The sequence below is a fragment of the Theropithecus gelada genome, chromosome 1 (genome assembly GCF_003255815.1).
Source record: "Theropithecus gelada isolate Dixy chromosome 1, Tgel_1.0, whole genome shotgun sequence".
Classification (NCBI taxonomy): Eukaryota; Metazoa; Chordata; class Mammalia; order Primates; family Cercopithecidae; genus Theropithecus; species Theropithecus gelada.
In genome coordinates this window covers 61,669,415-61,693,185 of record NC_037668.1, presented here as the reverse complement: position 1 = coordinate 61,693,185, position 23,771 = coordinate 61,669,415, and the positions used below count along the sequence as shown (strand labels likewise).

Genomic DNA, 23,771 nt, shown 5'->3' with positions numbered 1-23,771 from the left:
AAGCATAGTACATAGCTTTTAATAGGGCATACAATTAATATTTGTTGAATGAATGATTGATGAGAAAAATTTGTAATTGTTACCTGTGGGAATATACCAGCCTTTAATCTCTTTTGTGAACCTATCAGATCATAGAGAAAAATCATGGGTAACATCTATTTTAGTTTCTCAACTGATATCATAAATAAAGCTATTCATGCATGTACTGAACCAAGAAGTGTGGGGCCTGCTGGATCCAACTGTCTTTGTCTATTACTCAGGACTTTCCAAAGCTTTTCATACTGTAATGCAAAGGTTCCCAAAGTTTCTTAGGTGCCATTAGTGTCTCAGTAACATTTCCACAGTGCTCCATGGGTAAAAGAAATACCTATTAGCTCCAGTTATTAAGCAGTTTAGGTCCAAATAACTGAATAAGTATTTATATCCCAACACCTCTGTATCTGTTTGAAAAGATAATATAAATTGAAAGAAACACATTTTTATTTCATCCTTAAATAATTGTTAAATAACAATTGATTGCTAATGGTATGTGTTTCCTTGTTGGTCATTGCAAAGATTCTCAAACCTTGGGCTCAGATTGGACACTACCACCTTCATATCCTGTTCCACACTGATTCACACACGGTCCCTACTTCCCATCACACCAACCACCAAAGCTTTGCAAAGATATGATGTCATCTAATGCAAGGTAGCTTTACATTGAAGCTGTGAACCACCTTGAGCTAATAGTTTGTGTGTCCAGCAGATATTAAGTGCCACTATTTCCTTTGAAAGTTTAAAATATTCCATGGTTACTCTTGTAAACTCACTGCAATGCCCTGGGGCACCATGGTGCACTGTTTGGGAACCATGGTACATTTCCCAAAATTACTTATTTTTTTTTCAGGCAAACCTACTAACATCACACTGGATAGTATTCTGTGCAACATTATTTGGGAACTTTTGGAGTAGAGCACATCAAGAGGGCTCCCTGCTGCAGAAGAAGCTGCAGTCCAATGGGAAACACCCCTGGGTTTTGACTGAGCGAGTGTGCTTAGAGGATTTGCATTCTAAACGTAGTGCTTCTTCCCTATTTTTAGACCTCAGCAGGTGGGTCTGCTATGACTCCAGATCTTGCTCCTAAAGAGAGTCCACATCCTAGAAAGTGTACTGTATATGGAGATTTGGAGGACTAGCTTTGCTCCCATCCAGTCATACTTAAGACAGGTATCCCAGCCTCCAAAAATAAATGCACATGTGCAGCTGAAAGCAGAGGTTTGCAGAGCCAGTAGATGTTTTCTGGAGAGGCAGGGACATTTTAGACAAGATCCTTTGGATGTAAGTTGGGTTTTTTCAGCAGATATCTAGCTAATGCAAGATCACCCTCAGAAATGGGAGTTTATTACAAGGATCTCCAGATCTCGAGACAGCACAAGAATCATCTCTTTAGACTTCCTCTCATTCTAGGTTTCAGGGTGTTGAAGACTGAGAGTGTCAGTGGTCTCATAGCTAATGTAGCTACAGCCTCAGCTCCATGATCTACCTTCTCTGGGCATATCCTTTCCCAGAGAGTTCCACAGAACCCCAGCCCACAAGTTGCTTTAAGAATAAAGGGGTCTATGATGTATATAGAGAAAGGCACAAAAAGCCTAGATTTTCCAAGTTTCCCAGTTTTAGAGGCTCTTGATGAAATGCAAAGGGGAATTACCAGTGAAAACATGTGTTTGTAGGTGTGTGTGTGTGTCTGTGTGTGTGATGTGGTGTGTGATTATGACTAATGTCCATCAATTACCTGCAAATTACTAGATGATGCCTGTAATGATAGTTCTGTTTTTAGCTTAATGGTTTATGTATCTAACCAGTGGCTGCTGTCTGGAGTAGGGCTGCTGGCAAATCAAAACACTATTTGCCAAGCCTGTCAGTGTGACAAATGTTGCTTACATTTACTCTTTTATTCCCAAGGTCAATTGGTATGTCTTTTTTCATATCACTGTTTGACGTGCTAACAGCCTTAAATGAGAACCATTCATTAAAGGCCCAATTTGCTATATTACTATTTATTCCTGGGTAATTCTATATTGGGCTCTTTAATATTGCAAAGAAGAGACATGCGTAGATCACCCTCGGAAGTGGAGGCGTAGCACATGGTTCTCTAGATCTTGGGGCAATGCAGAACCGCATTTCAGACCTTTGGTCACTCTGGGTTTCAGAACTTTCAAGACAGGTAGTGTCAGCAGCATCATGGCTGACATAGCAACAGCCTCATGATTGTTGCAGCAACAGCCTCAGCTCCACAACCTGCCTTCTCTGGGCATACTGTTTCCCAGAGAGGGTTCCACAGAACCCTAGCCCACAGGATGCTTTAAGAATCAAAGGGGCTATAATATAATGGGTTTGGGATCTGTTACATAATCTATTCCAACCTTGAAGGTTTACATTGACTTCGCTTGTTAAAAGTCTTCCTGTGCATTTTATTTTTTATTTGTTTTCTGAAAAATCCTTGCTTTGTTTAACCCAGCATCTCCCAATTCTATTTAACTGGTGAACACTCTAGAAACATGCTTTGAAAAATAACCTAGTTTTGGTACTTTCCAGAAAAATCTGGTTGTAATAATTTGTCACCCTCTGTATTGGGGGGTCCTTATCACCACCCTCATTATTTATTAGGACTCACAGGATTCAGGATATATTTGTACCCATGGCTATGATTTATTATGGTGAAAGGATACAGAGCAAAGTCAGCAAGGGGAAAAGGTGCATCCTGGGGCGATGGCTGGGAGAAGCCAGGCACAAGCTTCCAAGAGTTCTCTTCTGGCAAAGTCACACAGGTCGTGCTTCAAACCCCCGGCAACTAATTGTGACAACACATATGAAATATTGCCAACCAGGAAAGCTCAGCAGAGACTCATTGCCCAGCGTCTTCCCACAGAGATGATTACCTAGACCCCTCTTCCTGACACATACCAAAATTCTAGGCTCCCAGGTGGAAAGCAGGTGTTCAGCATAAACCATAATGTTTGTACAAATTGTTTAGACCTCTCCTGAAAGTACTGGAAATGGAGGGAACCCTCCTGAAATCCCCAGTTCCCAGATGCCAGACAGGGATTATACTTGTAAGCGGGCCTTTCAAAGGATAGCAGTCAGGCCTTTTCTGTCTGCTTTCTCATAGTAAAGCCTTCATTTATTCACTCTATATTGCATCTAATATGTGCTGTGCACTAGTGATATAGTGAAAAGGTTATAGATAGTCTTTGCCTCCAAGAGACTTACCATCAAGAAGGAAAGACAGATATATAACAATTCAATAAGAAGATCGATTCATGATCATTGGGATGAATGTTACAAAGTAGAAGTACTCTGTTCTCTGAGGACATTCATCAGGGATCCCTAAACTCTTTCCCAGAGGAACTGATGCTGAAAATGAGCCCTGAAAAGCTAATGCAGGGTTGGGGGGAAGGTAAGATGGAGGCGGCCTGGATAGCTAAGGGAGACATCTGGGCACAGAGTCCTAGGGACAGCATCTGCAAAGGCCCTGAGATGGGAAGAGATGTGGCACCTTCAAGGACAGTATAAAAAGCCAGCTCACACCTGTAATCCCAGCACTTAGGGAGGCTGAGGCGGGTGGATCACAAGATCAGGAGATAGAGAGCATCCTGGCTAACACGGTGAAACCCTATCTCTACTAAAAATATTTAAAAATTAGCCAGGCGTGGTGGTGGGCACCTGTAGTCCCAGCTACTTGGGAGGCTGAGGCAGGAGAATAGCGTGACCCCCAGAGGCAGAGCTTGCAGTGAGCCGAGATCACGCCACTGCACCCCAGCCTGGGTGACAGAGCGAGACTCCATCTTAAAAAAAAAATAAAAAAGCAACAGCAGCAGCCAGTGTGGGTGGAGGGGGAAAGACCAAAGGGGAGAGAGCCATGAACTGAGGTAGAAAGAAAGGCAGGCCAGGTCTTGCAAGGCAAAGCCTTGGGCCATGTCACCCAGAGAGCCATCCATCTCTGTCATTCCTGATCATTATGTCCTTCTTACTGATCCAGATCTCTTATTTCACTTGAGGCCTAGGGAACCAGCCCCAGCAACACTCACTCAGGGACGACTCAGGGCTCTGCCTTCATCCTCAGAAAGTTATGAAAAGTAGGGGGTTATCACATGGTTCTCCAGATCTTGGGGCAGCACAGAGACAATCTTAAAGAGCCCAACTAATATAGAATTACCCAGGAATAAACAGTAATGTAGCAAATTAGGCTTTTATTGAATGGTTCTCATTTAAAGCTGTTAGCACGTCAAACAGTGATATGAAAAAAGACAAGCCAATTTGACCTTGGGAATAAAAGAGTAAGTGTAAGCAACATTTGTCACACTGACAGGCTTGGCAGATAGTGTTTTGATTTGCCAGCTGCCCTATTCCAGACAGTTCCAGAAAGTTCCATGTGCCTGAAAGACATTTGGACAAAACCTAATTCTTCCATCTTTCCTGGTCTTCTATGTTTTTCTATCAAGCAGGAATCAAGACTTACATTTACTCCAGTAATGAGGTCAACCCAATATACTAATAGACTCCATAATTCCAGGTTGGAGTTTGTTGAGATCAGAATTTCATTATGGCCTTTCTCATTGGGTCTCTGACTGGCAGAAGCAAAGCCATGTCTCTGATGAGCTTGGCCCAAGATTCAACCTGGTATGTTCCTCCTCCTTCCTGAGGATCAGCATCTGAGACCTGTTGCCACTCAGTAAATATTTGAGGGATTAAAATTGGATTGAACTTGAGAGGTGGCACACTCATACCTCTGGCAGATGTGAATGCCAGCGTTCTTCTGTGCATGGAGCCCAAGTGTGTCTCTCTGGAGCCTCTGACCTGTGGTCCTGCTTCCTTGTCAAGCATTTCATGAGGACATTGGTGTGTCAAGCATGACCCTCGGGGATGTGGAGACAGTTCTCATCCTCCCCCTTGCCAACTCTGTTGGACCCCAGACTATACGTGCCCACTTTCTTCAACTGTTCCTCATCCCACAGGGTGAGGGATCTTTTAGGGTCTCCTTGCTGCAAGCCTGGCATATCAAAGCCAAGAGACACCAGCCCAAGGAAGTGAGTAGTTGGTCAACTTGAGAGCCTTGAAGTTCTCAAACGTGGGCACTAACTCCTGGAGTAAGAAAATGAGCTTTTATTTCCATGGGTAGAAATTTGCAGACACTTCACTTGGGTGGAAGAAATGTCATATTCCTACATTAAAAACAATTCGACTTTGAGTCCCATGCATAAACGGGAAGAATTTCACTTCAGCCACTGTTGGGATTCTCCCAAGCAAGGTCTTACATAGACCCCGCATTCCAGGAAGACCCTCAGGTCTCAGTCCACTTGATGTGCTCAAGGCCTCAGTGACACCTGAAGGCAGGAAACTCAGTTGTATCCGATCCAAATTCTGGTGGGGGAGTTCAAGTCCTTCTGCTTAGAATGAGAGTCCTTTTGTGTACAGTCCAGCACTTTCTTCTGTCCCCTCTTCCTTATTTAAATAAATAAATGCCCCATTTATTTATTTTTGAGACAGGGTCTCATTCTGTCACCCAGACTGGAATGCAGTGACATGATCATAGCTCACTGCAGCCTCAAACTCCTGGGATCAAGCAATCCTTCTGCCTCAGACTCCTGAGTAGCTGGGACTACAGCCATGTAGACTACCGTGCCCAACTATTCTTGAAAGTTTTTGGAAAGACAGGATCTCACTATATTGACTAGTGTGGTCTCGAACTCCTGGCCTCAAGTGATCCTCCCACCTCGTCCTCTCAAAATGTTGGGATTACAGGCACAAGCTACTGCACGCAGCCTAATACCCTCTTTAAAATAAAAGCTCCCACCTTTTTATTTTTCCTGGGATGATTAGGAAGAAATGGAGGTGTTCAAAGCAGTCTGCTTTTTCCTTATATCTCACCTCATTTCATGGGTATGAAGGGGATTTGCCACATCAATAAGTGTTACTTAGCCCAAGTCTGGATGTCTCTCCCTCCTGTTGTCCATACTGCCAGCATCAGAGTTACCTAAGATGTGTGGCTTCTTACGCAATTAAGAAGCCACACATCTTAGGCTTCTTAGTTTGTGTGGCTGCTCCTAGAAACACCGAATAGCCTGCCAGTCATTCATTCATCCATTCATTTAGAAACACACATGCAAGGTGAGCAACACAAACTCAGCCATGGCTCTTGTGGTGCTTTCATCTAGTCAGGGAGACCTTAATGAAAACTATTTACCCCAATAAACATCTAATTAGGAATTACGGTTAGTGCTAGTAAAGAAAAGACAAGGGATATCAGTTAGGATAGGTCAGGTTACACTCTGTGTACTAATGGTTTTTAAATTGTATTTTCTGATACTTTGACATCTTGGGACTTTGTTGACCTAAAATAGCAAACAGCTGTCCCCGAAGTGTGCCTTTCGTATGCAAACTGATTATCCCAATTGGGTAGAGCACAACTAAGTCTTTTATTGTTATTTTTTTAAATTTCAGTTTAATTTTTCTTTTTTTTGAGTCAGGATCTCACTTTTTTGCCCAGGCTGGAGCACAGTGGTACGATCATGGGTCGCTGCAGCCTAGGCTCAAGTGATCCTCCCACTTCAGCCTCCTGAATAGCTGGGACCACTTCAGCCCCCTGCCTAGCGGGACCACAAGTTTAGCTGAGTAATCAACACATTCAGACAATTTTTTTTTTTTTATAATCTTTGTAGAGATGGAGTTTCACCATGTTGCTCAGGCTGATCTGGAACTCCTGAGCTGAAGTGATCCTCCCACCTTGGCCTCCCAAAGTGCTGGGATTACAGGTGTGAGCCACCGTGCCTGGCCTTTACCTCCTTTATTGAGATCTCATTGTTTATCTACTATCCCCCTGCCCTAGTTACCCAGGGCCAGGATTTAGACAACTAAGGCTGGTGCACATACCCTGGTACCCTCTGAAATTATTTAAACTAGGCAATCCTAAACCTGCTCAGCTGCTTACCTGATCTGGCCCATTCCTTCTTGGGAAAACCACAATAAAGGCTCTTGCCCACGTTCTCCCAGGCTCCTTCTGCCTTGTCACTGACCCTGGAGCTTCCCACATGCTTGTGGCTCTGCTTGGCGTAGTATGCCCCTTCCTCTAGGAAACCGTGTGTTATCTTTTCAGCGGCAATGTCTTCTGATCTGTTGGCCTCACCATACCTGAGTGGTAATAACAAAACCTACAATTGAAAATATGGTGGTAGCAAACAACACTCGAATTGAAATGGCTTAACTCACCAAAAGTTTATTTCTTGCTCATGCTGCAGATTCAGAAAAGGTTTGCAGGGGCTCTCTGCTTAGGGGAGTTGCTCAGAGACCGTGACTGACAGAGGCCAAGGATCACTGACCTTGGATAAGGGGAAGGGAATTCAGCACAAGGTACACAGGCTGTTCAAGCCTCCCTCCTGGCAACAGCAACCTTCACTGCTACCTACATCTCCCTGGCCAAGCCGGTGTCTTGGCCAGGCCTGACCTCAGCAGGGATGGGAGGTGCTGTTCCACTCTGTGTCTAGAAGGAAAGCTGGAAATACAAGGTGAACCGTACCAGTGACTTCCACTGGGACCTCTGAGCATGCAGCATAGGCTGGTCTGGGATGTCAGGAATGCACCTTTCTAGAAGTAATGTTGAGACACTCGTGATAAGATTTGAATGGTGAGAAAGAGTTAATTAGACAAATCCCAAGAGTTAGAAAGTGTTCTAAATAGGAGACAGTGTGTGCAAAGACCCTGAAGACGGGGCATGGCAAATTGAAGGAACTGAAACCAGAGGTGTACGAAGGAAGGGAGCGGGAGAAAAGTGGGGGAAGAGTATTTAATCACGGACATTATTTAGAATATGGATGCATGGTAATAAGAAGTGAACTTTTAAAGTCCATTTTATTATTGATTTCAAATTCCCAACAGGAAATTCATGCCCTTATTGCCTGCACTTCGGGCTGACCACTTCCTTTGCCCTTGGGATGGCCTTGACCAAAGAAGACTGGGGGGCTGGAGCCAGGCAGGAGACAGAGCAGAGAATCTATCATGGCCAAGCCATGCAGGCTTCGTGAACCTCGTAAGGGATTCTGGCTTTAATCCTAAGAACAGTGGGAGGCTGTGGATAGATTCTGAGCTGAGAAATGAGGAGTATATGGGGTCCTGGCCATACCGTTTTCAAGACTCTGGGTTACTTTTGGCAGGAAGGCAAAAACAAAGAAAAGGCACTGGAGAAAATGGGAAGACAATAAGGCTGATGTAAAGCAGAAGATGAGTATTGTTTTACATGTTAGGCTATGCCACCTGTTTGCAAAATGCTGTTCTCTGTGCATTTTAGAGTCTGCAAAGAGGATAACTGATAGCAACAGGGGCCTCTCACCTGCCTTGCCATCATTTTACTACATTTCTTTACTAATTCTGGATTTCACTATTAAAGGATACCTCACTCCTTTCAATATGATATTTAATCTTGTCAAATAAAAGATGGGAAAGTCTGAAAGTTTTATTTGCTCCTTCCGTCACGCAACACCATAGCTCCTCCTAACTGCGGGGTCATCCACGTGTCTAAAATAGATCTCAAAGATGAGTGGGTGGGGGAGTGATGATTCAGGTAGCTAGCTGGGGAGATTCAATTTCCCATCCCCTCCCCCAGCGTTAGCTAGCGCCTTTGAGGAATCCTCCCTGCTAGAATTTATCTACCAACCCTGGGAAAGAGCAGAGCAGTGGTAAATATCTGATTAGAGAAAATGCCTAGCAAGCTGCAATTCCATATATTGTAAGTGATAAAACTGTAATTGTTTGTTGACAGTGTACATTAGCTATTCACAGCTTGCATCAATATAGTACCAAGAAACTAGGGTCTAGGAATTTTTAATAGCAATGCAAAAATATCCTGGAACTAAGTTGGGGGAATAAAAATCAACCGTTTCTGCTTAGTGAGGGGAATGCCATTCTCAGAGAGGACTTCATATGAGAAGCCGTGGTGAGATTTGAGATTCTTCCATGAGGCTCTATGTAATTGAAGGAAAGGATGGTCCCTAGGCTGAGTGTCTGGGAAGGGCACCCAAGGGCGTAATTCTGGTAGACATGGGTGAGAGACAAGTTGCACCTGCTGTGAATTGGGCCCACTTGGAGATAGAGGCAACCAGAGCTTGCTAGGATGGGGCCTGGGGAGCCAGATATAGGTCTGGCCTCGCTGGGGACAATTTACTGTTTTAATCCTTAGGGTCCAAAGGGATGATGTCAGTCTGTCACTGAAGATATGAATATTTCGGAGGAAGGAAAGGGCAACTGGTGCATGGGCAAGTCAACAGGAAGCCAAGGAATAGGCTAACGGGGACCCTGTGGCCTGAGTTCTGGTACTGGTAGTCAGCAAGGCTACAGTCAAATGCTGCTGGTGGGGGCAGGGAGGGTGCAATACAGGCTGGAGTGGACAAGAGGCGGCTGGAGTGAGGGACCTGGAAAAGACAAAGCTCAAAGTCCAATCCAGGGAGACTGACTGTATGTCTGGTCTAATGGAGGACTGGGGTACTGTCCAATAGCAATATAATATGAGCGATAGATACAATTTTTTAAAATTTTAAATTAAACTAAATTTTTTGTTGGTAAAGGGTGTTTCATTGGGGAAATTCACAGAGAGAAGCATGGTCTTGGGTAGCCACAAGGCAGATAGATCTCTGCAATCTTACTCCCTGGAGCCAGGGCTTATGGACCGTAGGGAAAGGGTGTATGTGTCCAGCAAGGAAATGAAAAGCAGCCTCCAGAACAGGCAAGGGGACTGTATGTGTCATAGCCTATAATTTGTATGATAACATCAAGATTGACGTGTTCTTATGCTAGGAACAGTAAATAAAATAGGAATCAGGAGGCATTCTCAAGACTGGGGCTAATCAGAAGTCAATATGGTAGATTTGCATTCATAAAACTTTTTATTTTGAAATAATAATAGATTCACAGGAGAGGTTCCATGTACCCTTCTCCCAGTTTCCTCCAAATAGTTACATCTTATATAACTATAGCACACTCTTAAAACCAGGAAACTGCCATTGGTGCAATATGTGTGTGTACTTCTATGTCATTTTATCACATGCAGATTCCCATAACCATCACTGCAATCAAGACACAGAATGATTCCATCACCCAAAGATCTCCCTCATACTACCTCTTTATGGTCATACCCATTTCCCTTCCTCTTACGATCCCTAATCTCTGGCAAGCACTAATCTGTTTTCCATCTCTTTAATTTTACCATCTCTAGAATGTTATATAAAGTGAATCATATGGCATGTGATCTTTTGAGATTAGCTCTTTTTTCCTACTTGGCTTAATGACCTTGAGGTCCACCCAAGTTGCTACATGTATTCATAGTCCATTCCTTTTTATTGCTGAGTAGTATTCTATGGTATGGCTGTACCCCAGTTTGTTTAGTCATTCACCTATTATTGTAGGACATTTTGGTTGTTTCCAGTTTGGGCTATTAGGAATAAAGCTGCTATGAACAATTATGCATAGATTTTTTTGCATAATGGATATAAGTTTCCGTTTCTCTGGAGTAAATTGCTGAGTTGTATAGTTAGTGTATGTGGTTTTTTTTTTTCTTAAAGAAACTGCCAAACTATTTTCCAGAGTGGCTGCATGTTTTTGCATTTCTATCAGCATTGCATGAGGAATCCAGTTTTCCTGTATCATCACCAGCATTGAATATCGTGACTACAGTGTTTTATTTTAGCTGTTCCAGTGGGTATTTCCTTAAAGGCTAGTGATGTTGAACATCTTTTCTTGTGCTTATTTGCCATACATATATCTTGTTTGGTGAAATGTCTCTTCCATGTCTTTGCTGATTTTCTAACTGAGTTGTTGAATCCTTGCCTTGTTCTCAATCTTAAGGGAAAAGCATTCAGTCTTTCACCATGAAGTGTGATGTCAGCTACTGTTTTGTTTTGTTTTGTTTTGTTTGTAGATGTTCTTTATCAAGTTCAGAAACTAACGCTGTATTTGTAGGTTTCTGAATTTTTTTTTTTGTTTAATTGCAAATGGGTGTTGAAATGTGTCAAATACTTTTTCTGCATCAGTTGATGTGGTCGTGTGATGTTTCTGCCTTTAACCTGTTAATATGGTAGATCACACTGATTGATTTTTCAAATGTTGAACTAGCCTTGCATCTTTAGAATCAACCCCACTTGGTTATGGTTTATAAATATTTTTATATATTGCTGAATCCTCCTTGCCAATATTTTGTTAAGGTTTTTGTGCTTGTATTCATGTGAAATATTGATCTTCATTTTTCTTTATTTGTACTGTCTTTGGCTTGGCATCAGGGTAATACTGGTTTCATAATATGAGTTTGGAAGTGTTCGTTCTTCTTTTCTGGAAGAGATTAGAGTAGAATTGGTGTTAATTCTTCTTTACATGTTTGGTAGAATTCTCTAGTGAAAGCATCTAGGCCTAGATATTTCTTTTTTGGGAGTTTTAAAATTACTAATTCAATTTCCTCAATAGTTATAGGCCTATTCAAATGATCTGTTTCATATTGGGAAACTTATGGTAGTTTGGGCTTCTCAAGTTTGTGCCCATTTCATTTAATGTGTCAAATGCATGTGTATAATTTGTAGTATTTCCTTGTTATCCTGTTGTTAAGTGCAGGATCTGTTTTCCTTAGCCCTTGCCAACTCTAGATAGGTGAAAAATGAGTCTTGGGGTTTCAGTTTTCACATTTTTATATTAATTAGGTGGATCGTTAATTTGTATTGTATCTTTTGCTCTTTTCCTCCTAGCTGTTTTCCATTTTCTTACTGATTTGTAAGTACTTTTTCTAGGTTGTAAATACAAATCCTCCTGTCACATATTCATAACCTTTCAGTTTGCACTTTTCTCATTACCTTTTACAGTTTTTTTGTCACACATACATGCTTTTAATTTTCATGTAGTTATTAATCAGTATTTTCCTTTAAGGCCTCTGGGGTTTCATGTTGTATCCATTAGTACTCAATTTCAAGAGATAGAAAACCAAGTCAAGCTAGTTTAAGAAAAAAAGAAAGAAAGAATGTTGGCTTATGTAACTGAGCATTGAAGAGACAGATCTCACTGCGTGGATTAAGGATCTGAAAAATACATCATCAGGGTTCTGTCTCTCTTCTCTTGCCACTGCTTAGCTTTTATTTATATCTATCTGGCGATATCATTTTCTCTAAAGCAGATAGTCTCTGTGTGATGATAAAAAGGCTGCTGGGAGTCTCAAGCTTATATTGTAGTAGTTTAAGGTCCAAAAATAAAAGGCTTTCAGAGTCTGTATATTATATCCCATAGAAGGACTCAGAATGACTCTGCTTGGGTGGTATGGTCTCTTCCCTCTTCCCCATACCCTGAACCAGTTAATAAAAATGAGGGATAGTATGTCGTGATTGATCATTTACCCAGCTCTGTGGCTAGTGGGCAGGTGGAGTACCTGTCAGAAATCCATGCCATGGACGGCTCCCATGGAAGATTGATAGGCAAGTAGGTGCAAAGGGAGTCCTCTGCATGTCTTGCTTAGAAGGCCTTTCCCCAGCATAAGATGATTAAACAAAGTTTGTTTCCTTATAATATGTATGATTTCATTGTTTTATGTATATATTTTTTATGAGAGAGAGTATATGAATATGGGGTGAGGTAGGGATCTTTTGCTGGATGTGTTTATGTTTGAAGAGTAGAGGCCCTTGAAACTATTTGGTTACCTGCTGCATAATTTGATCATTTTTTCTTTGCTTTTTCTTGAGTCTATTCTGAGTTAACATGAATCCCACAAGGTTAGGATGGTGGGAAGGGCAAGGGCTTCATCTAGCATAAGGGTTTTCACAGTGTCTGTTTACAAATATCTGATTTAACTCGTCTGAACCCAATACTCATGCCCTTCAGTGGATATCCTGGGCATCAAGATATTGTATAGCAGTGGGAGGTGTACAGCGGCATCCAGGAGAACCACGGCTATTTCAAATTACCTGAAAATGGGCACAGAGTTAAACCTTGAAATTCCTCCTAGATTCCTACCTGGATGTGGTAAGGTAGGCTGAGGCTTAGAGGGGGTTAAGGACAAAGGTATATAGGAGACTGGCCACCTCACTACGACTTGTGTGCACAATCGGGTCCCTGTGAGAGTCACCATGCATGGACACCCAGCGGTGGACAAGGTCTTTCCTAAATGTATTCCCAAGTGTTCAGTGGTATCTTTTTCTTAGAGGAATCTTTAAAAATGATAATCTTGTGCTAAAAGTATATTATTTCAGGTTCAACAATTCCTTTAGCTTCACACCTGTTTCCTTTTATTCAGTTAAGTTCCAGAAAGAAAGTTTAAACATTTTAATTTTAATAGCACACACAGTTTGATCCCATTGTATGAAATTATTTCATTGAATATGATTCCATCTATTGATCCCACCATCTCTTTGTATGTCAACTGTCAGGAATAATTATTTCCAGATTGTGTTGGTTTCTTATTTTTTGCTTTCTTTAAAAACTAATAGGCACTTATTTCTACAAAAGCAGTAGACATTCCTTTGAAAGAATAAAGTCTGTGATAAGAAGCATCCTCATTCTTCTACTTAGAGTTGGCTCTATTTCCCTTACTATGTGAATAAATATTGTCTACTGGCAATTGTTAGTTGTAAACTCATGGGGAATTATACCCAGAGCCTCACAGGCCCTCAGCCAGAAAGAGAGGAGACAGGAAAAGAAATCAGAAAAGGAGAAAAGAGGAAACACAAAGGAGGCAGGCAAGCCTCCAGGTGGGGGATTAGACCATGGCTTTGGGGGAGTCACTTCCTCATGTTTCTGGGGCAGAAACCTGCTAGTTTTCATCACCTCTGCTGAGAATCACTTTGTCTTTGAACACCCTCTGTGTGCCTAGATCAGCACTGTTTTCCAGCAGGCACTCAATAAATGCTTCGTGGATGTGTAGTTTCCCAAGGGGGTCATTCTCCCTAATCCACTTCTTTGTCTTTCAGGCTCACAGGCTTTCAGCTGCCAGCCACCATTGTTAGTGCAGCCACCATCCTCTCTCTGCGCCTCATCAGTGACTATGCAGTCAGTGCCCAAGGCTTCCATGCCACCTATGAAGGTAGGTGCCTCCCTCATCGGCCACAGGAGCCCAAGATGTGATGTCCTAATAGCCACAAGCAGGACTGCATCACTCACAGATGCAGGGAAGTGTTCTTCAGACCCAGAGCTTGCACCTGTCCTAACAAGGCTGGTTACTAACCAGTAACTCAGTTACTTAAATTGTCCCTCTTGGTTCCCAGGAAACTGGGAATGGATATCAAAACTCGTGTGCAGTAGTTTATCCTGAGGGCCTGGTGACATCTAATTCTCTGTCCCCTTTAACTGGGTTTTGTTGTGTTTTTATTTTTTTAATTCTGTTTTATATTGGGCTTCATTGTATAAGGTACCTCAGGTTGTTTTTGAAAATAAGAGACATATAAACTCTAAGTAAAAGAAATAAAATAAGCAGCTGAAAACACCATACGGTGACTGCCAAGAGTTAGTTTTATATCATTCAGAGAAGAACAATCGATTTTTCCTTAATAGCATGGATTAGGGGCTTTTGGTTCGCGCTATGCAAATAATTTGTACTTCTCTCAGTCTGTTTAAATATGGTGTTAGAATTTAAATTAACACTAATATCTTCAGATTATACACTATTATTATTATTAACTTTATTATGTTAGTTCAGAAGGTGGTACTTCTAGATCTCTGTCATTTCCCTGGGAAATTTACATCTCATTAATAGGTAATTATGCTGCTCTTGGCGAAGACCTGCACTGTTATTTTGTGTTAAGATCATTAATAGGCGTATTTTAAGACTATTAATGATAATTAATAACAGTAATGACATAATACCCTAGTAAAGCATGCCAGATATCCAAAAGCTATTTTTTTTTGCCTTTGCCTTTGTTTAAGAACTTAAAGAGTAAGCAATGCTTTCGCGAATGAAGCTATAGCAATATAGAAACAGATACTCCCTGTCTTGGCCGGGGTGTAGTGCATAAAGAGGACAAGTTCTGCCTCTTTAGCAAAAAACCACCCCTGGTGGCAGGGGCATAGGGGAGATGGTTTGATGCTTTAACCTGAGCAACTGGGGGCTCCTGGGAAGGCCTCAATTATTTTTAACTAAAGGTTGCTCAGAAGGCTCCTGAGAAAGTTCCACCTGCCTTTTGCTGAGGGCTTCTGACATAACTCCGTTTCACCTTAACTGAGGGCTCCTGACAAAGACTGACCTGTCCTTAAAGTGAGGATTCCTGAAATAGCCTAATTTCTTTTTTAAAAATGATCAGATCTCAGCCGGGTGTGGTGGCTAACACTTGTAATCCCAGCCCTTTGGGAGGACGAGGCGAGTGAATCACTTGAGGCCAGGAGTTCGAGACCATCCTGGGCAACATGACAAAATCCCATCTCTACTGAAAATACAGAAATTAGCTGGGCATGGTGGTGCACACCTGTAATCCCAGCTACTTGGGAGGTTGAGGCACGAAAACCGCTTGAACCTGGGAGATGGATATCACCCCACTGCACTCCAGCCTGGGTGACACAGCGAGACTATGTCTCAAAAAAAAAAAAAAAAAAAAAAGTTCCTCCTAATATCAAGCCTGTGATTTTTGTCATCCTATTTATACCTTCACCCTGGCCCTGAATCCAAAGTAATTTTCTCCAAGTTTGAGCAACAAGCTCCTCACGAAGAGAGGCCTCTTCAGAAGATTCCTAAAGTGTCTCTGGCCATTAGCTCCTTCCACTATAGGTTGGCCTTGGGGAAATTGACTACATTTGGGGCCCAGGGCCAGGGAAAGGGAGACTGGGTCAGGGACACTAGAAGAGGTGCCAGCAGAGATGCTGGGAGTGACTGACACATGGGAGACCTGGCTGGGCCCTAGACTCTCATGGTGCCCTCATTTCTCAGTCCTGGTCGATCTTTGAGGCCCTGGCTTCCCTGAGGCTTGAGGTAAAAGGTGTCCCTGAACACACTGCCCTGTTAGGGGCATAAACACTTCTCATTAAGCAGAGCAGATCTGAGGGCACATTCAGAGTCCCGTGAAAACAGACACTGTAGCCTGAAAATCATGAGCAGGGTCTATAGTTGGGCAACGAGAGGTTTGTAAACTCCATGACATTAGAGACAAAAATTCTGATGGTGGGTGTATCTGTTTCTAAGGAGAATATACAGCAGGCATTAGAAAACTCAGATCGCCTTGGCCAACTCTAGCCAGCAGCTTGTTTTTGTAAATAAAGTTTTATTGGAACACGGCCATGCCCATTTGTTGATGTGTGTTTGGTGGCTGTTTTCATGCACTACAACTGCAGAGTTGAGCTATTGTGACAGAGACCCTATGCAAAGCCAATGAGATACTTAATTTTTGACCCTTTACAGAAAAAAATTTGCTTTCCCCTGGTCTACAGCTGTATTGTCCAATACAGTAGCCATTAGCCATATATGGCTATTTACATTTAAATTAACTAAAATTGAGTAGAATTTAAAATTCAGTTTCTTAGTCACACTAGCCTTGTGTCAAATGTTCAATAACCACATGTGGCTTGTCTACCATGTCAAACAGCCCAGATACCCAGATACAGAACATTTCCATCACTGCAGAAAATTCTGCTGGACAGAGCTGAGCTGGAGCTTCCATCAGATTCACAAAGAGGCCTGTGATTCTAAAGAGATTGCAAAACATTAGGGATAAATTAGAGGCCAGTGGATCCCTCCTCTCACCTGCCTGGCACAGGTGAGGCCATCCAGGCATGAGAACACTCAACATTCCACAGCAAGACTCACAGGGCAGAAGGAACAACCTGTTTCACCTCAGCCACATGATGATGTCAGGTCTCTAAGTCATAGGCGCTAAGAAAATAAAGCCTTGTAGGCAAGGCCCCTGCAAATGTTAGACCAATGCTAACAGATTGCTGTAGCCGAGCAAGTCTCTATGCAGTCACCTGTTGCAGGGTTTCTGCAGACTTTGCAGGATGTGTGGCTGGCTGTTTTGTACTGCATGGTAAAGTGGGTCACAGGTGTCTGTGCTAACAAAGGAGTCAGACACCCATAAGCCAAGGCTGTGGCTATCACTGAAGCTCATTAATTTGACTTGGGACTGGGCTATGTGGCAATTCATGCATTTGGACAAATGTGAGTTGCACTCACTTCTGGAACACCCAAAGTGGACGGACAAGGATGGAAGGTGGGAGGCATGAGTAGGGGCAGCCCCTGCTGTGAGCATACTCATCTGACATATGCCCTGGGATCTCTTTATCTCTGAGCTTATTCAACAGGCAACTGAATTGTGTTGAACCCACACCTGACTCACTGGGTGACCTTGGGCAGATTTTTAAGCTCTCTGAGCCTCATTGTGGAGTGGAGGAGGGGAGATTCAATAGTCATAAGGAATTTGTGAAGATTTGGCTCTTAGGGAAGGGGCTCAGCCCCCTTCCTCCATTGCAGAGTCCCCTTGGACATTTGTGCTGGGTGGCAAGCAGGGAGAATGACAGACAGGCTTCAAAGGAGAGGCCCCCACTTCCAGCCTAGGCTGCCCCAAGTCAGGATGGTTTCCTTAAATTTTCTATTCGTCATGTTGTTGTGTCCATTTCAAAATGGCATCAGGGCGCTGCTCCTGGTAGCTCCCCTTGGCTGACATCCCCGAATGTCTGCTATCAAAGCGAGTTTGATCCTCCTCCACCCTCATCCAGAATGTGAAAAGTGTAGATAAGGAACTGAACTGCTGCTAGGGATTTTGGAGAAAGGTGAAGTCAGGTGATGAGTGTCAGCCCACGGCTGCTGCCGCTGCAAGGAAAAGATCAAAAAGGCCGGTAGTCAAACCCTGAGATGACAGAAGGTGCTTGGTTTGTAATCCCTGGGGGCAAGAGCATGGGCTGCAGCAGCTGGACGGGAGGGAAGGGGATCAACCTGTATTAAGCACTGACTGTATGCCAGGCACTTTACATACGTTATCTCATTTAATCCCCCACCACAACCCTGTGGACAGACGTTGCTATCCATCTTACAGAAGTACATGCTGGGCCTCAGGGAGGTTTTGTGTGCAGTTTAGGGCTTGATGGCCAGGAATTTTAATGTGGCTTTTCTGCAAAACTCTTTGAGTAAGGCAGAGGCTAGTGACTCCATTTCACGGGCAGGTAAACTGGAGCTAAACCAGAGGCAGGGGAGGATGTGGGAACTTCCAGGCTGGCGTGGGTCATCCATGGAGGCAACAAGAGATGTGTTCCTGAGCTTCTCAGCTAGGGTCACCAGATAAAATACAGGGCACTCAGTTAATTTGAATTTTAAATTATTCAGATTCTTGAAATGGGAATAATGTTTAGTGTAAGTATACCCCAAATATACTTATTTTATGTTTTTTTTTCTTTTGAGATAGGGCCTCACTTTGTCCCCCAGGCTTTAGTCCAGTGGCACGATCTCGGCTCACTGCAGCCTCGACCTCCTGGGTTCAGCCCCCTGCCTCAGCCCCCGAAGTAGCTGGGACTACAGGCACGCGCCACCACAGCCAGCTAATTTCTTTGTATTTTTGGTAAAGACAGAGTTTCACCATGTTTCCCAGGCTGGTCTCGAATTCCTGAGCTGGAGTGATCTGCCTGCCTTGACCTCCCAAAGTGCTAGGATTACAAGCGTGAGCCACCACACTGGGCCTGAAATTTAAATATAACTGAGCATCCTGCATTTTCAGTTGCTAGATCTGACAATCCCATTTTCAGCATGGAGTCTGAAAATAGGCCCCAGGAGCCCTCTCCCCACTCACCTCCTCCTCCTCCTCCTGCTGACTCCCAGGGCTGCCCATGTTCTGCTCTGCCCAGGTAGGGCTGTCTGCCCAGGTCTAGCCTCAGTTCTGCCATTCCAATGAATATACATTTAGACATCTCTCTGCACACACACATAGGCACACAGGTGTGGATCCGTGGGCACTTGGGATTATGCTATCTGTGCAATTCTATAATCTGGTTAATGAGGCCCAACGTTTTTCTGTGTTAATAAAAGTAGCCCTGATTTGTCTTTCTAATGAACATCACTGAGGGTGCCATTGTGGTTTGCATATACCATAGTTATCTAACCAGTCATCTTCTGTGGATATTTAGGTGAAGAACATCCTTGTACATACCATTTAAGCCCTCATCTAATTATCTTCTTAGAATAAATTCTTGGAAGTGCAATTGCTGGGTCAAAGAGTATGTAGATTTTCCATTTTATACATAATTCCATCGTGTCTTCAGAAAGGTTATACGAACATATACTTTTACCAACAGTTCACAAGCAGGCCTGAGCCCATTCCTCCCACCTTGCCAGGGTTACATGTTGGTGAGTTTTAAGTCAGTGTCATGGATTAAAAAGGGTAGAAAATGACATCCCGTTTGTTGTGATAATTTGCATCTCTTTGATTATAGGTAAGGTGAAGCACCTGTCATCACTTACTGGCCATGTATTGATAATTGTATAAATCCTCTCTCTTGGTCTCTGCCTACTCTTCCATGGGGGTGTTAGAATTTTTCTTATCTTCTTTGTAAGTGCTTTTTGCATATTAAGGATATTAATGTGATGGGTTTCCTTTTGAGGTGCATCAGTTTTCATTTTTATGCCACTCATTTTACATTTTAATTTTTTAATTTTTCTTTTATGCTCTCTACTTTTGGTGCCATGCTTGGAAAGGCTTTTTCTGTGTGAAGATTAGATAAATGTTCGTTTAAAGGCTCACCTTATTCTTTTCGTTTTATTTTACTGTTTATTTGTTTATTTATTTAATTTTGAGACCGAGTCTCGCTCTGTTGCCCAGGCTAGAGTGCAGTGGTGTGATCTCGGCTCACTGCAAGCTCCGCCTCCCGGGTTCACGCCATTCTCCTGCCTCAGCCTCCTGAGCAGCTGGGACCACAGGAGCCCACCACCACAGCTGGCTAATTTTTCATATTTTTAGTAGAGATGGGGTTTCACTGTGTTAGCCAGGATGGTCTCGATCTCCTGACCTCATGATCCGCCCGCCTCAGCCTCCCAAAGTGCTGGGATTCAGGCGTGAGCCGCCGTGCCCGGCCTTTACTGTTTATTTTGAAGTCTTCCTGGAACCTAGTTGTGTTGGTCTTGGTTTCTGTGACTCCCTTTCTGTCTTTGGCTGTCTGATGCTCGCCATGTGTCACTCTGTCTGAGTTCACGGAAGCCTGCATCTTCCCCACTTTACCTCCAGTGTGTGTCTATCTGATGTTTCCAGTCTTCCTGCCATTTGGACATTTTTTCTCACCCTAGCCCCAGACTTCCCACCTTCCTCACACACAGCTCCCGACTCTTGCATGGGATTGTTTCTGACTATTCCAGACTGATCACCAGGTAAGCGAGCATGATGGGCAGATCAGAAATGCCAATTTGGGAAGAGTCTCTGCAGGTATTTGGTGCTTAATCCTTGTCGCGCCTCTGCATTTTAGCAGCATGGATCTTGTGCACTCTGACACTTTTGTGAAGGAGAGCCTGTCTCTGAGTGTTAGGTCTCAGTCTATTAGATCTACTTAATACTCTGGCTCTCAAAACAGGTATTTCTTTGTTTAGCTAAGTCTAACTGTGATCTGGGCATCTCATTATCAAACTATAGGCTTCCTTAAAAATCATACCTCTTCTGTTCCACTAATTATCTCTGTAAAGAATCTTAGAAAGATGACGTACCCTTATTTTCTATTATTTTTGTGGACTCCTTGGTAACCATAAGGGGAGAGGTGGCATAGTACAAGAATTAAGATCTCAGGTTCTGAATTCAGACACCTGGAATCAAATCCTATCTTGCCATTCACTTGCTGGGTGACCTTGGGCAAGTTATGTCATTTCATTGAGCTCCAGCCTCTGTGCCTGTAAAATCAGGATAAGAATAATACTTAACTTCATAGAGCTGTTGTGAGGATTAAGGAAGAGAATGCTCAAGTCACAAGATGTGCTCAGTATGGGACCTGGCAAATTGTCAGTGCTTGATAAATGTCAGCTAATTAATTAAGTCACTCTCATCCTAACCTTAGTTGACTGGGATTATTTCAGGGATGGAAGGAATATGTCAACTTCATAGCTCACAATCCCAGCCCCACCCCAGTACCCTGGCTCCAGAGTTTGCATAGAATTCTTAATCCAGCCGTTCGTGGTGTGTCTAGTTTTACAGCTAGACCGTGGCTTTTGGAGGGAAGAAGCAGAATGTTCTTCACATTCATGAGCCTCCAGCACTGCTTGAGCCTGTGTCCATTGGATAGGGATGAAGTCTCAGGCTTTGTCCCCTGGTGGATGGGAGTTAATGAGGCCAAGCCAGGAATGTAGTCTGTTCATGGCCTCTTCTCTTTGTATCAGAGATGTTGGCTTTAGAGCTAAGGGTCCTAGTAACAAGTCAAGTGGGCCCTAGGCTTTTGAGGTCATGGATTTGACACACACGTACATGTACACATACTCACACAAATACGACTCTTTTCCATAAGATTCACAGGGAGTTCACAGATGCCCTGTGGCCACCCCTGATCCCCTGGTTCACCTAAAAAAACTGAGCCCGGGGAGGTTGACCTCACACATTAAGTTGATGGTAGAGATTTCTTCATTCATTGAGCTAATATTTATTGGGCACCTATTGTGTGCAGTCCTCGACTTTCATCCAAGCTTCATTTTCATTGTCACAATTTGTGCTCTCTCCCTAGTCTATCTCCCCTCCCAAAGGGGAGCAGGGGGAAAGAAGAAATGCTCCACTTAGTGTCACTTCTGGGGAAAAAAACCCAAAAACCCTGGTATGCTTTTGCTACCAATGGAAGATCAGTAATATCATCTCTGCATAAGGACCACAGCATGTTGCAACAGGGTCAGACAGACTCATCTGTGAGGAATGGACAGATGGAGCCGGAGCTGCCTGTTTTGCTGTACCAGGAGAAGCAGGTTAGGAGCAAGCTTCAGAACAAAATGTGCTTCTGTGATGTTTAGAGGTGGCAGTAGGGTTGGATGTGATCATGCCACTGTGCACACAGATAAATTGGGGTCCAGAGATGGAATTGGAACCAAGTGCATGGGAGAAATGTACCTTTCCTGGTTTTATTTTTTCCTGTAATTAGACCTGCTGATTCTCTCTTTCGGCCTCAGCCTGTCAGACAATTTCCTCATTCCAAAAGAGTTCCCCAATTCTGGGACATTATGCAGACATCTCAAAATTGGGCTAATGGAAGCCATTTGATCACATAGATACATAGATAGACATACACTGAATATGCAATTTGCAACATTTAAGCCACTCCAGGCCAGAACAGCAGAACAGCAGGCCAATGCCTCCTTCAGGGACGGAGGTGATAGATGTCCATTTCCTCCACTCAGGAGGGATGGTGTGTGCTTCCTGAGTGAACCTGTTCCATTTCCGATGGCTCTGCCTTGGGAGTTGGAGAACATTCATTTTAATCAGTACTGTGGAGTAGCAAATTAATACATAGAGATGTGACATTTGAGACAAATTGGGCAGCACTTCTCAATAAGTGGAGAATCAGGATGATTTTCATATCACGTCCTCAATAATCCCACAAATAGTTCATCATGCATAGTAATATTTTACCCCTTTGGGGAAGAGTATTAACATAGCTTTAAGATGATATTATGCCAAACTCTAGTGCCCTGACCCTCTTCCTGTCAGGGTGTCAGAAGAAACAGTGATGAGGAGGAAGGAGCTTTCTCAGGCAGCTGCCTGCTTGCAGATACAGTGTACCTCTGCTTCACTTCTCTGTCCCCATTCATTCATTCTTCATTCATTCATTCAACAAATATTTACTGAATGCCTGATATATTATCAGTCCCAAAGTAGTCTTTGAGGATACAAGAATGAATAAGAAGTGGCCCCTACATTCAAAGAGCTCTCTAAAACCTAAAAATGTTGGGAGAGAAGTAAGGGCATAAGCCCAGGAGACAGGAGATGTGGATCCAAACCCTGGCTTTCCCTCAGGCTGGCTGTGAGACCTTGGGCAAGTCTCCCATCCTCCCTGAAATGATTTTTTTGCAAAACAGAAACTATAATGCCCACTTTAATAGGTTATAATGAGGATTAAAGGAGTCGGTGCATGAAAAGTGCCTGGCACAGAGTTGCTATTCAGTAACAACTAATTCCTCTACAACATGGAGAAAATTGCCCTCATGCCCGGTTAGGTCTCTGGGGATCAAGTTTGAGCTCTGCCACATCCCCACTGTATGCCCTTAGATAAGGAACTACAATCTCTCAGACTCCTCCTAAATTTTCTCTCCATTTCAGGAGGACTGTGAGCATGAGTGACAAGGTCTAGAAAGAACCTAGGGTGACATTTGGCACATAGTAGGCACTCAGTAAAAGGAAGCTAATACAACAAGACATGGTGGGTTTTATGGGGGTACAAAAAAATTCATTCCCCTGACGAAACCTTTGGTCAAATCTTGTGGGTCTCCAAGGGCAAGAATGATCACTTATTTTTTTTGTTTTCTCTGCTACCATGATACCTCAGTCCAGAGCCTGCCACACAGTAGGAGCGCTGCAATGGTAGCTATTGCTTGCATCTCCTGACCTGGATCCCTGCTGGTCTATATAGGGCTTTTGTGCGAATTAACACAAGTGGCTACTCTGAGAAGACACTATCCTGTGAGCATACAGCGCAGTGGATGGCATATAGGCTGGGTTTTAATCCTCATCACCCCTCTGCCTGGGCATACTTTTGCAGTACTCAACTTGAACAACTTGAAGGTTCTTCAGCTTTTCTCCAGAACCCTCCTCTTGGGAGTCTGTGGTCATTCACTATCCGACAAAAGATTCAGAGATTCATTG

The 23,771-nt window shown here is 43.2% G+C and overlaps 1 protein-coding gene across 1 annotated transcript in view; it reads left to right on the top strand.

Moving 5' to 3' along the window:
* CSMD2 (CUB and Sushi multiple domains 2) overlaps nucleotides 1–23,771 on the top strand; it is a 655,178-nt gene that overhangs the window by 115,803 nt on the left and 515,604 nt on the right. Inside the window, exon 3 of the mRNA XM_025355777.1 lies at nucleotides 13,962–14,074. Coding sequence (XP_025211562.1) covers nucleotides 13,962–14,074 — 113 coding nt within the window. The remainder of the gene's footprint in view (nucleotides 1–13,961; nucleotides 14,075–23,771) is intronic.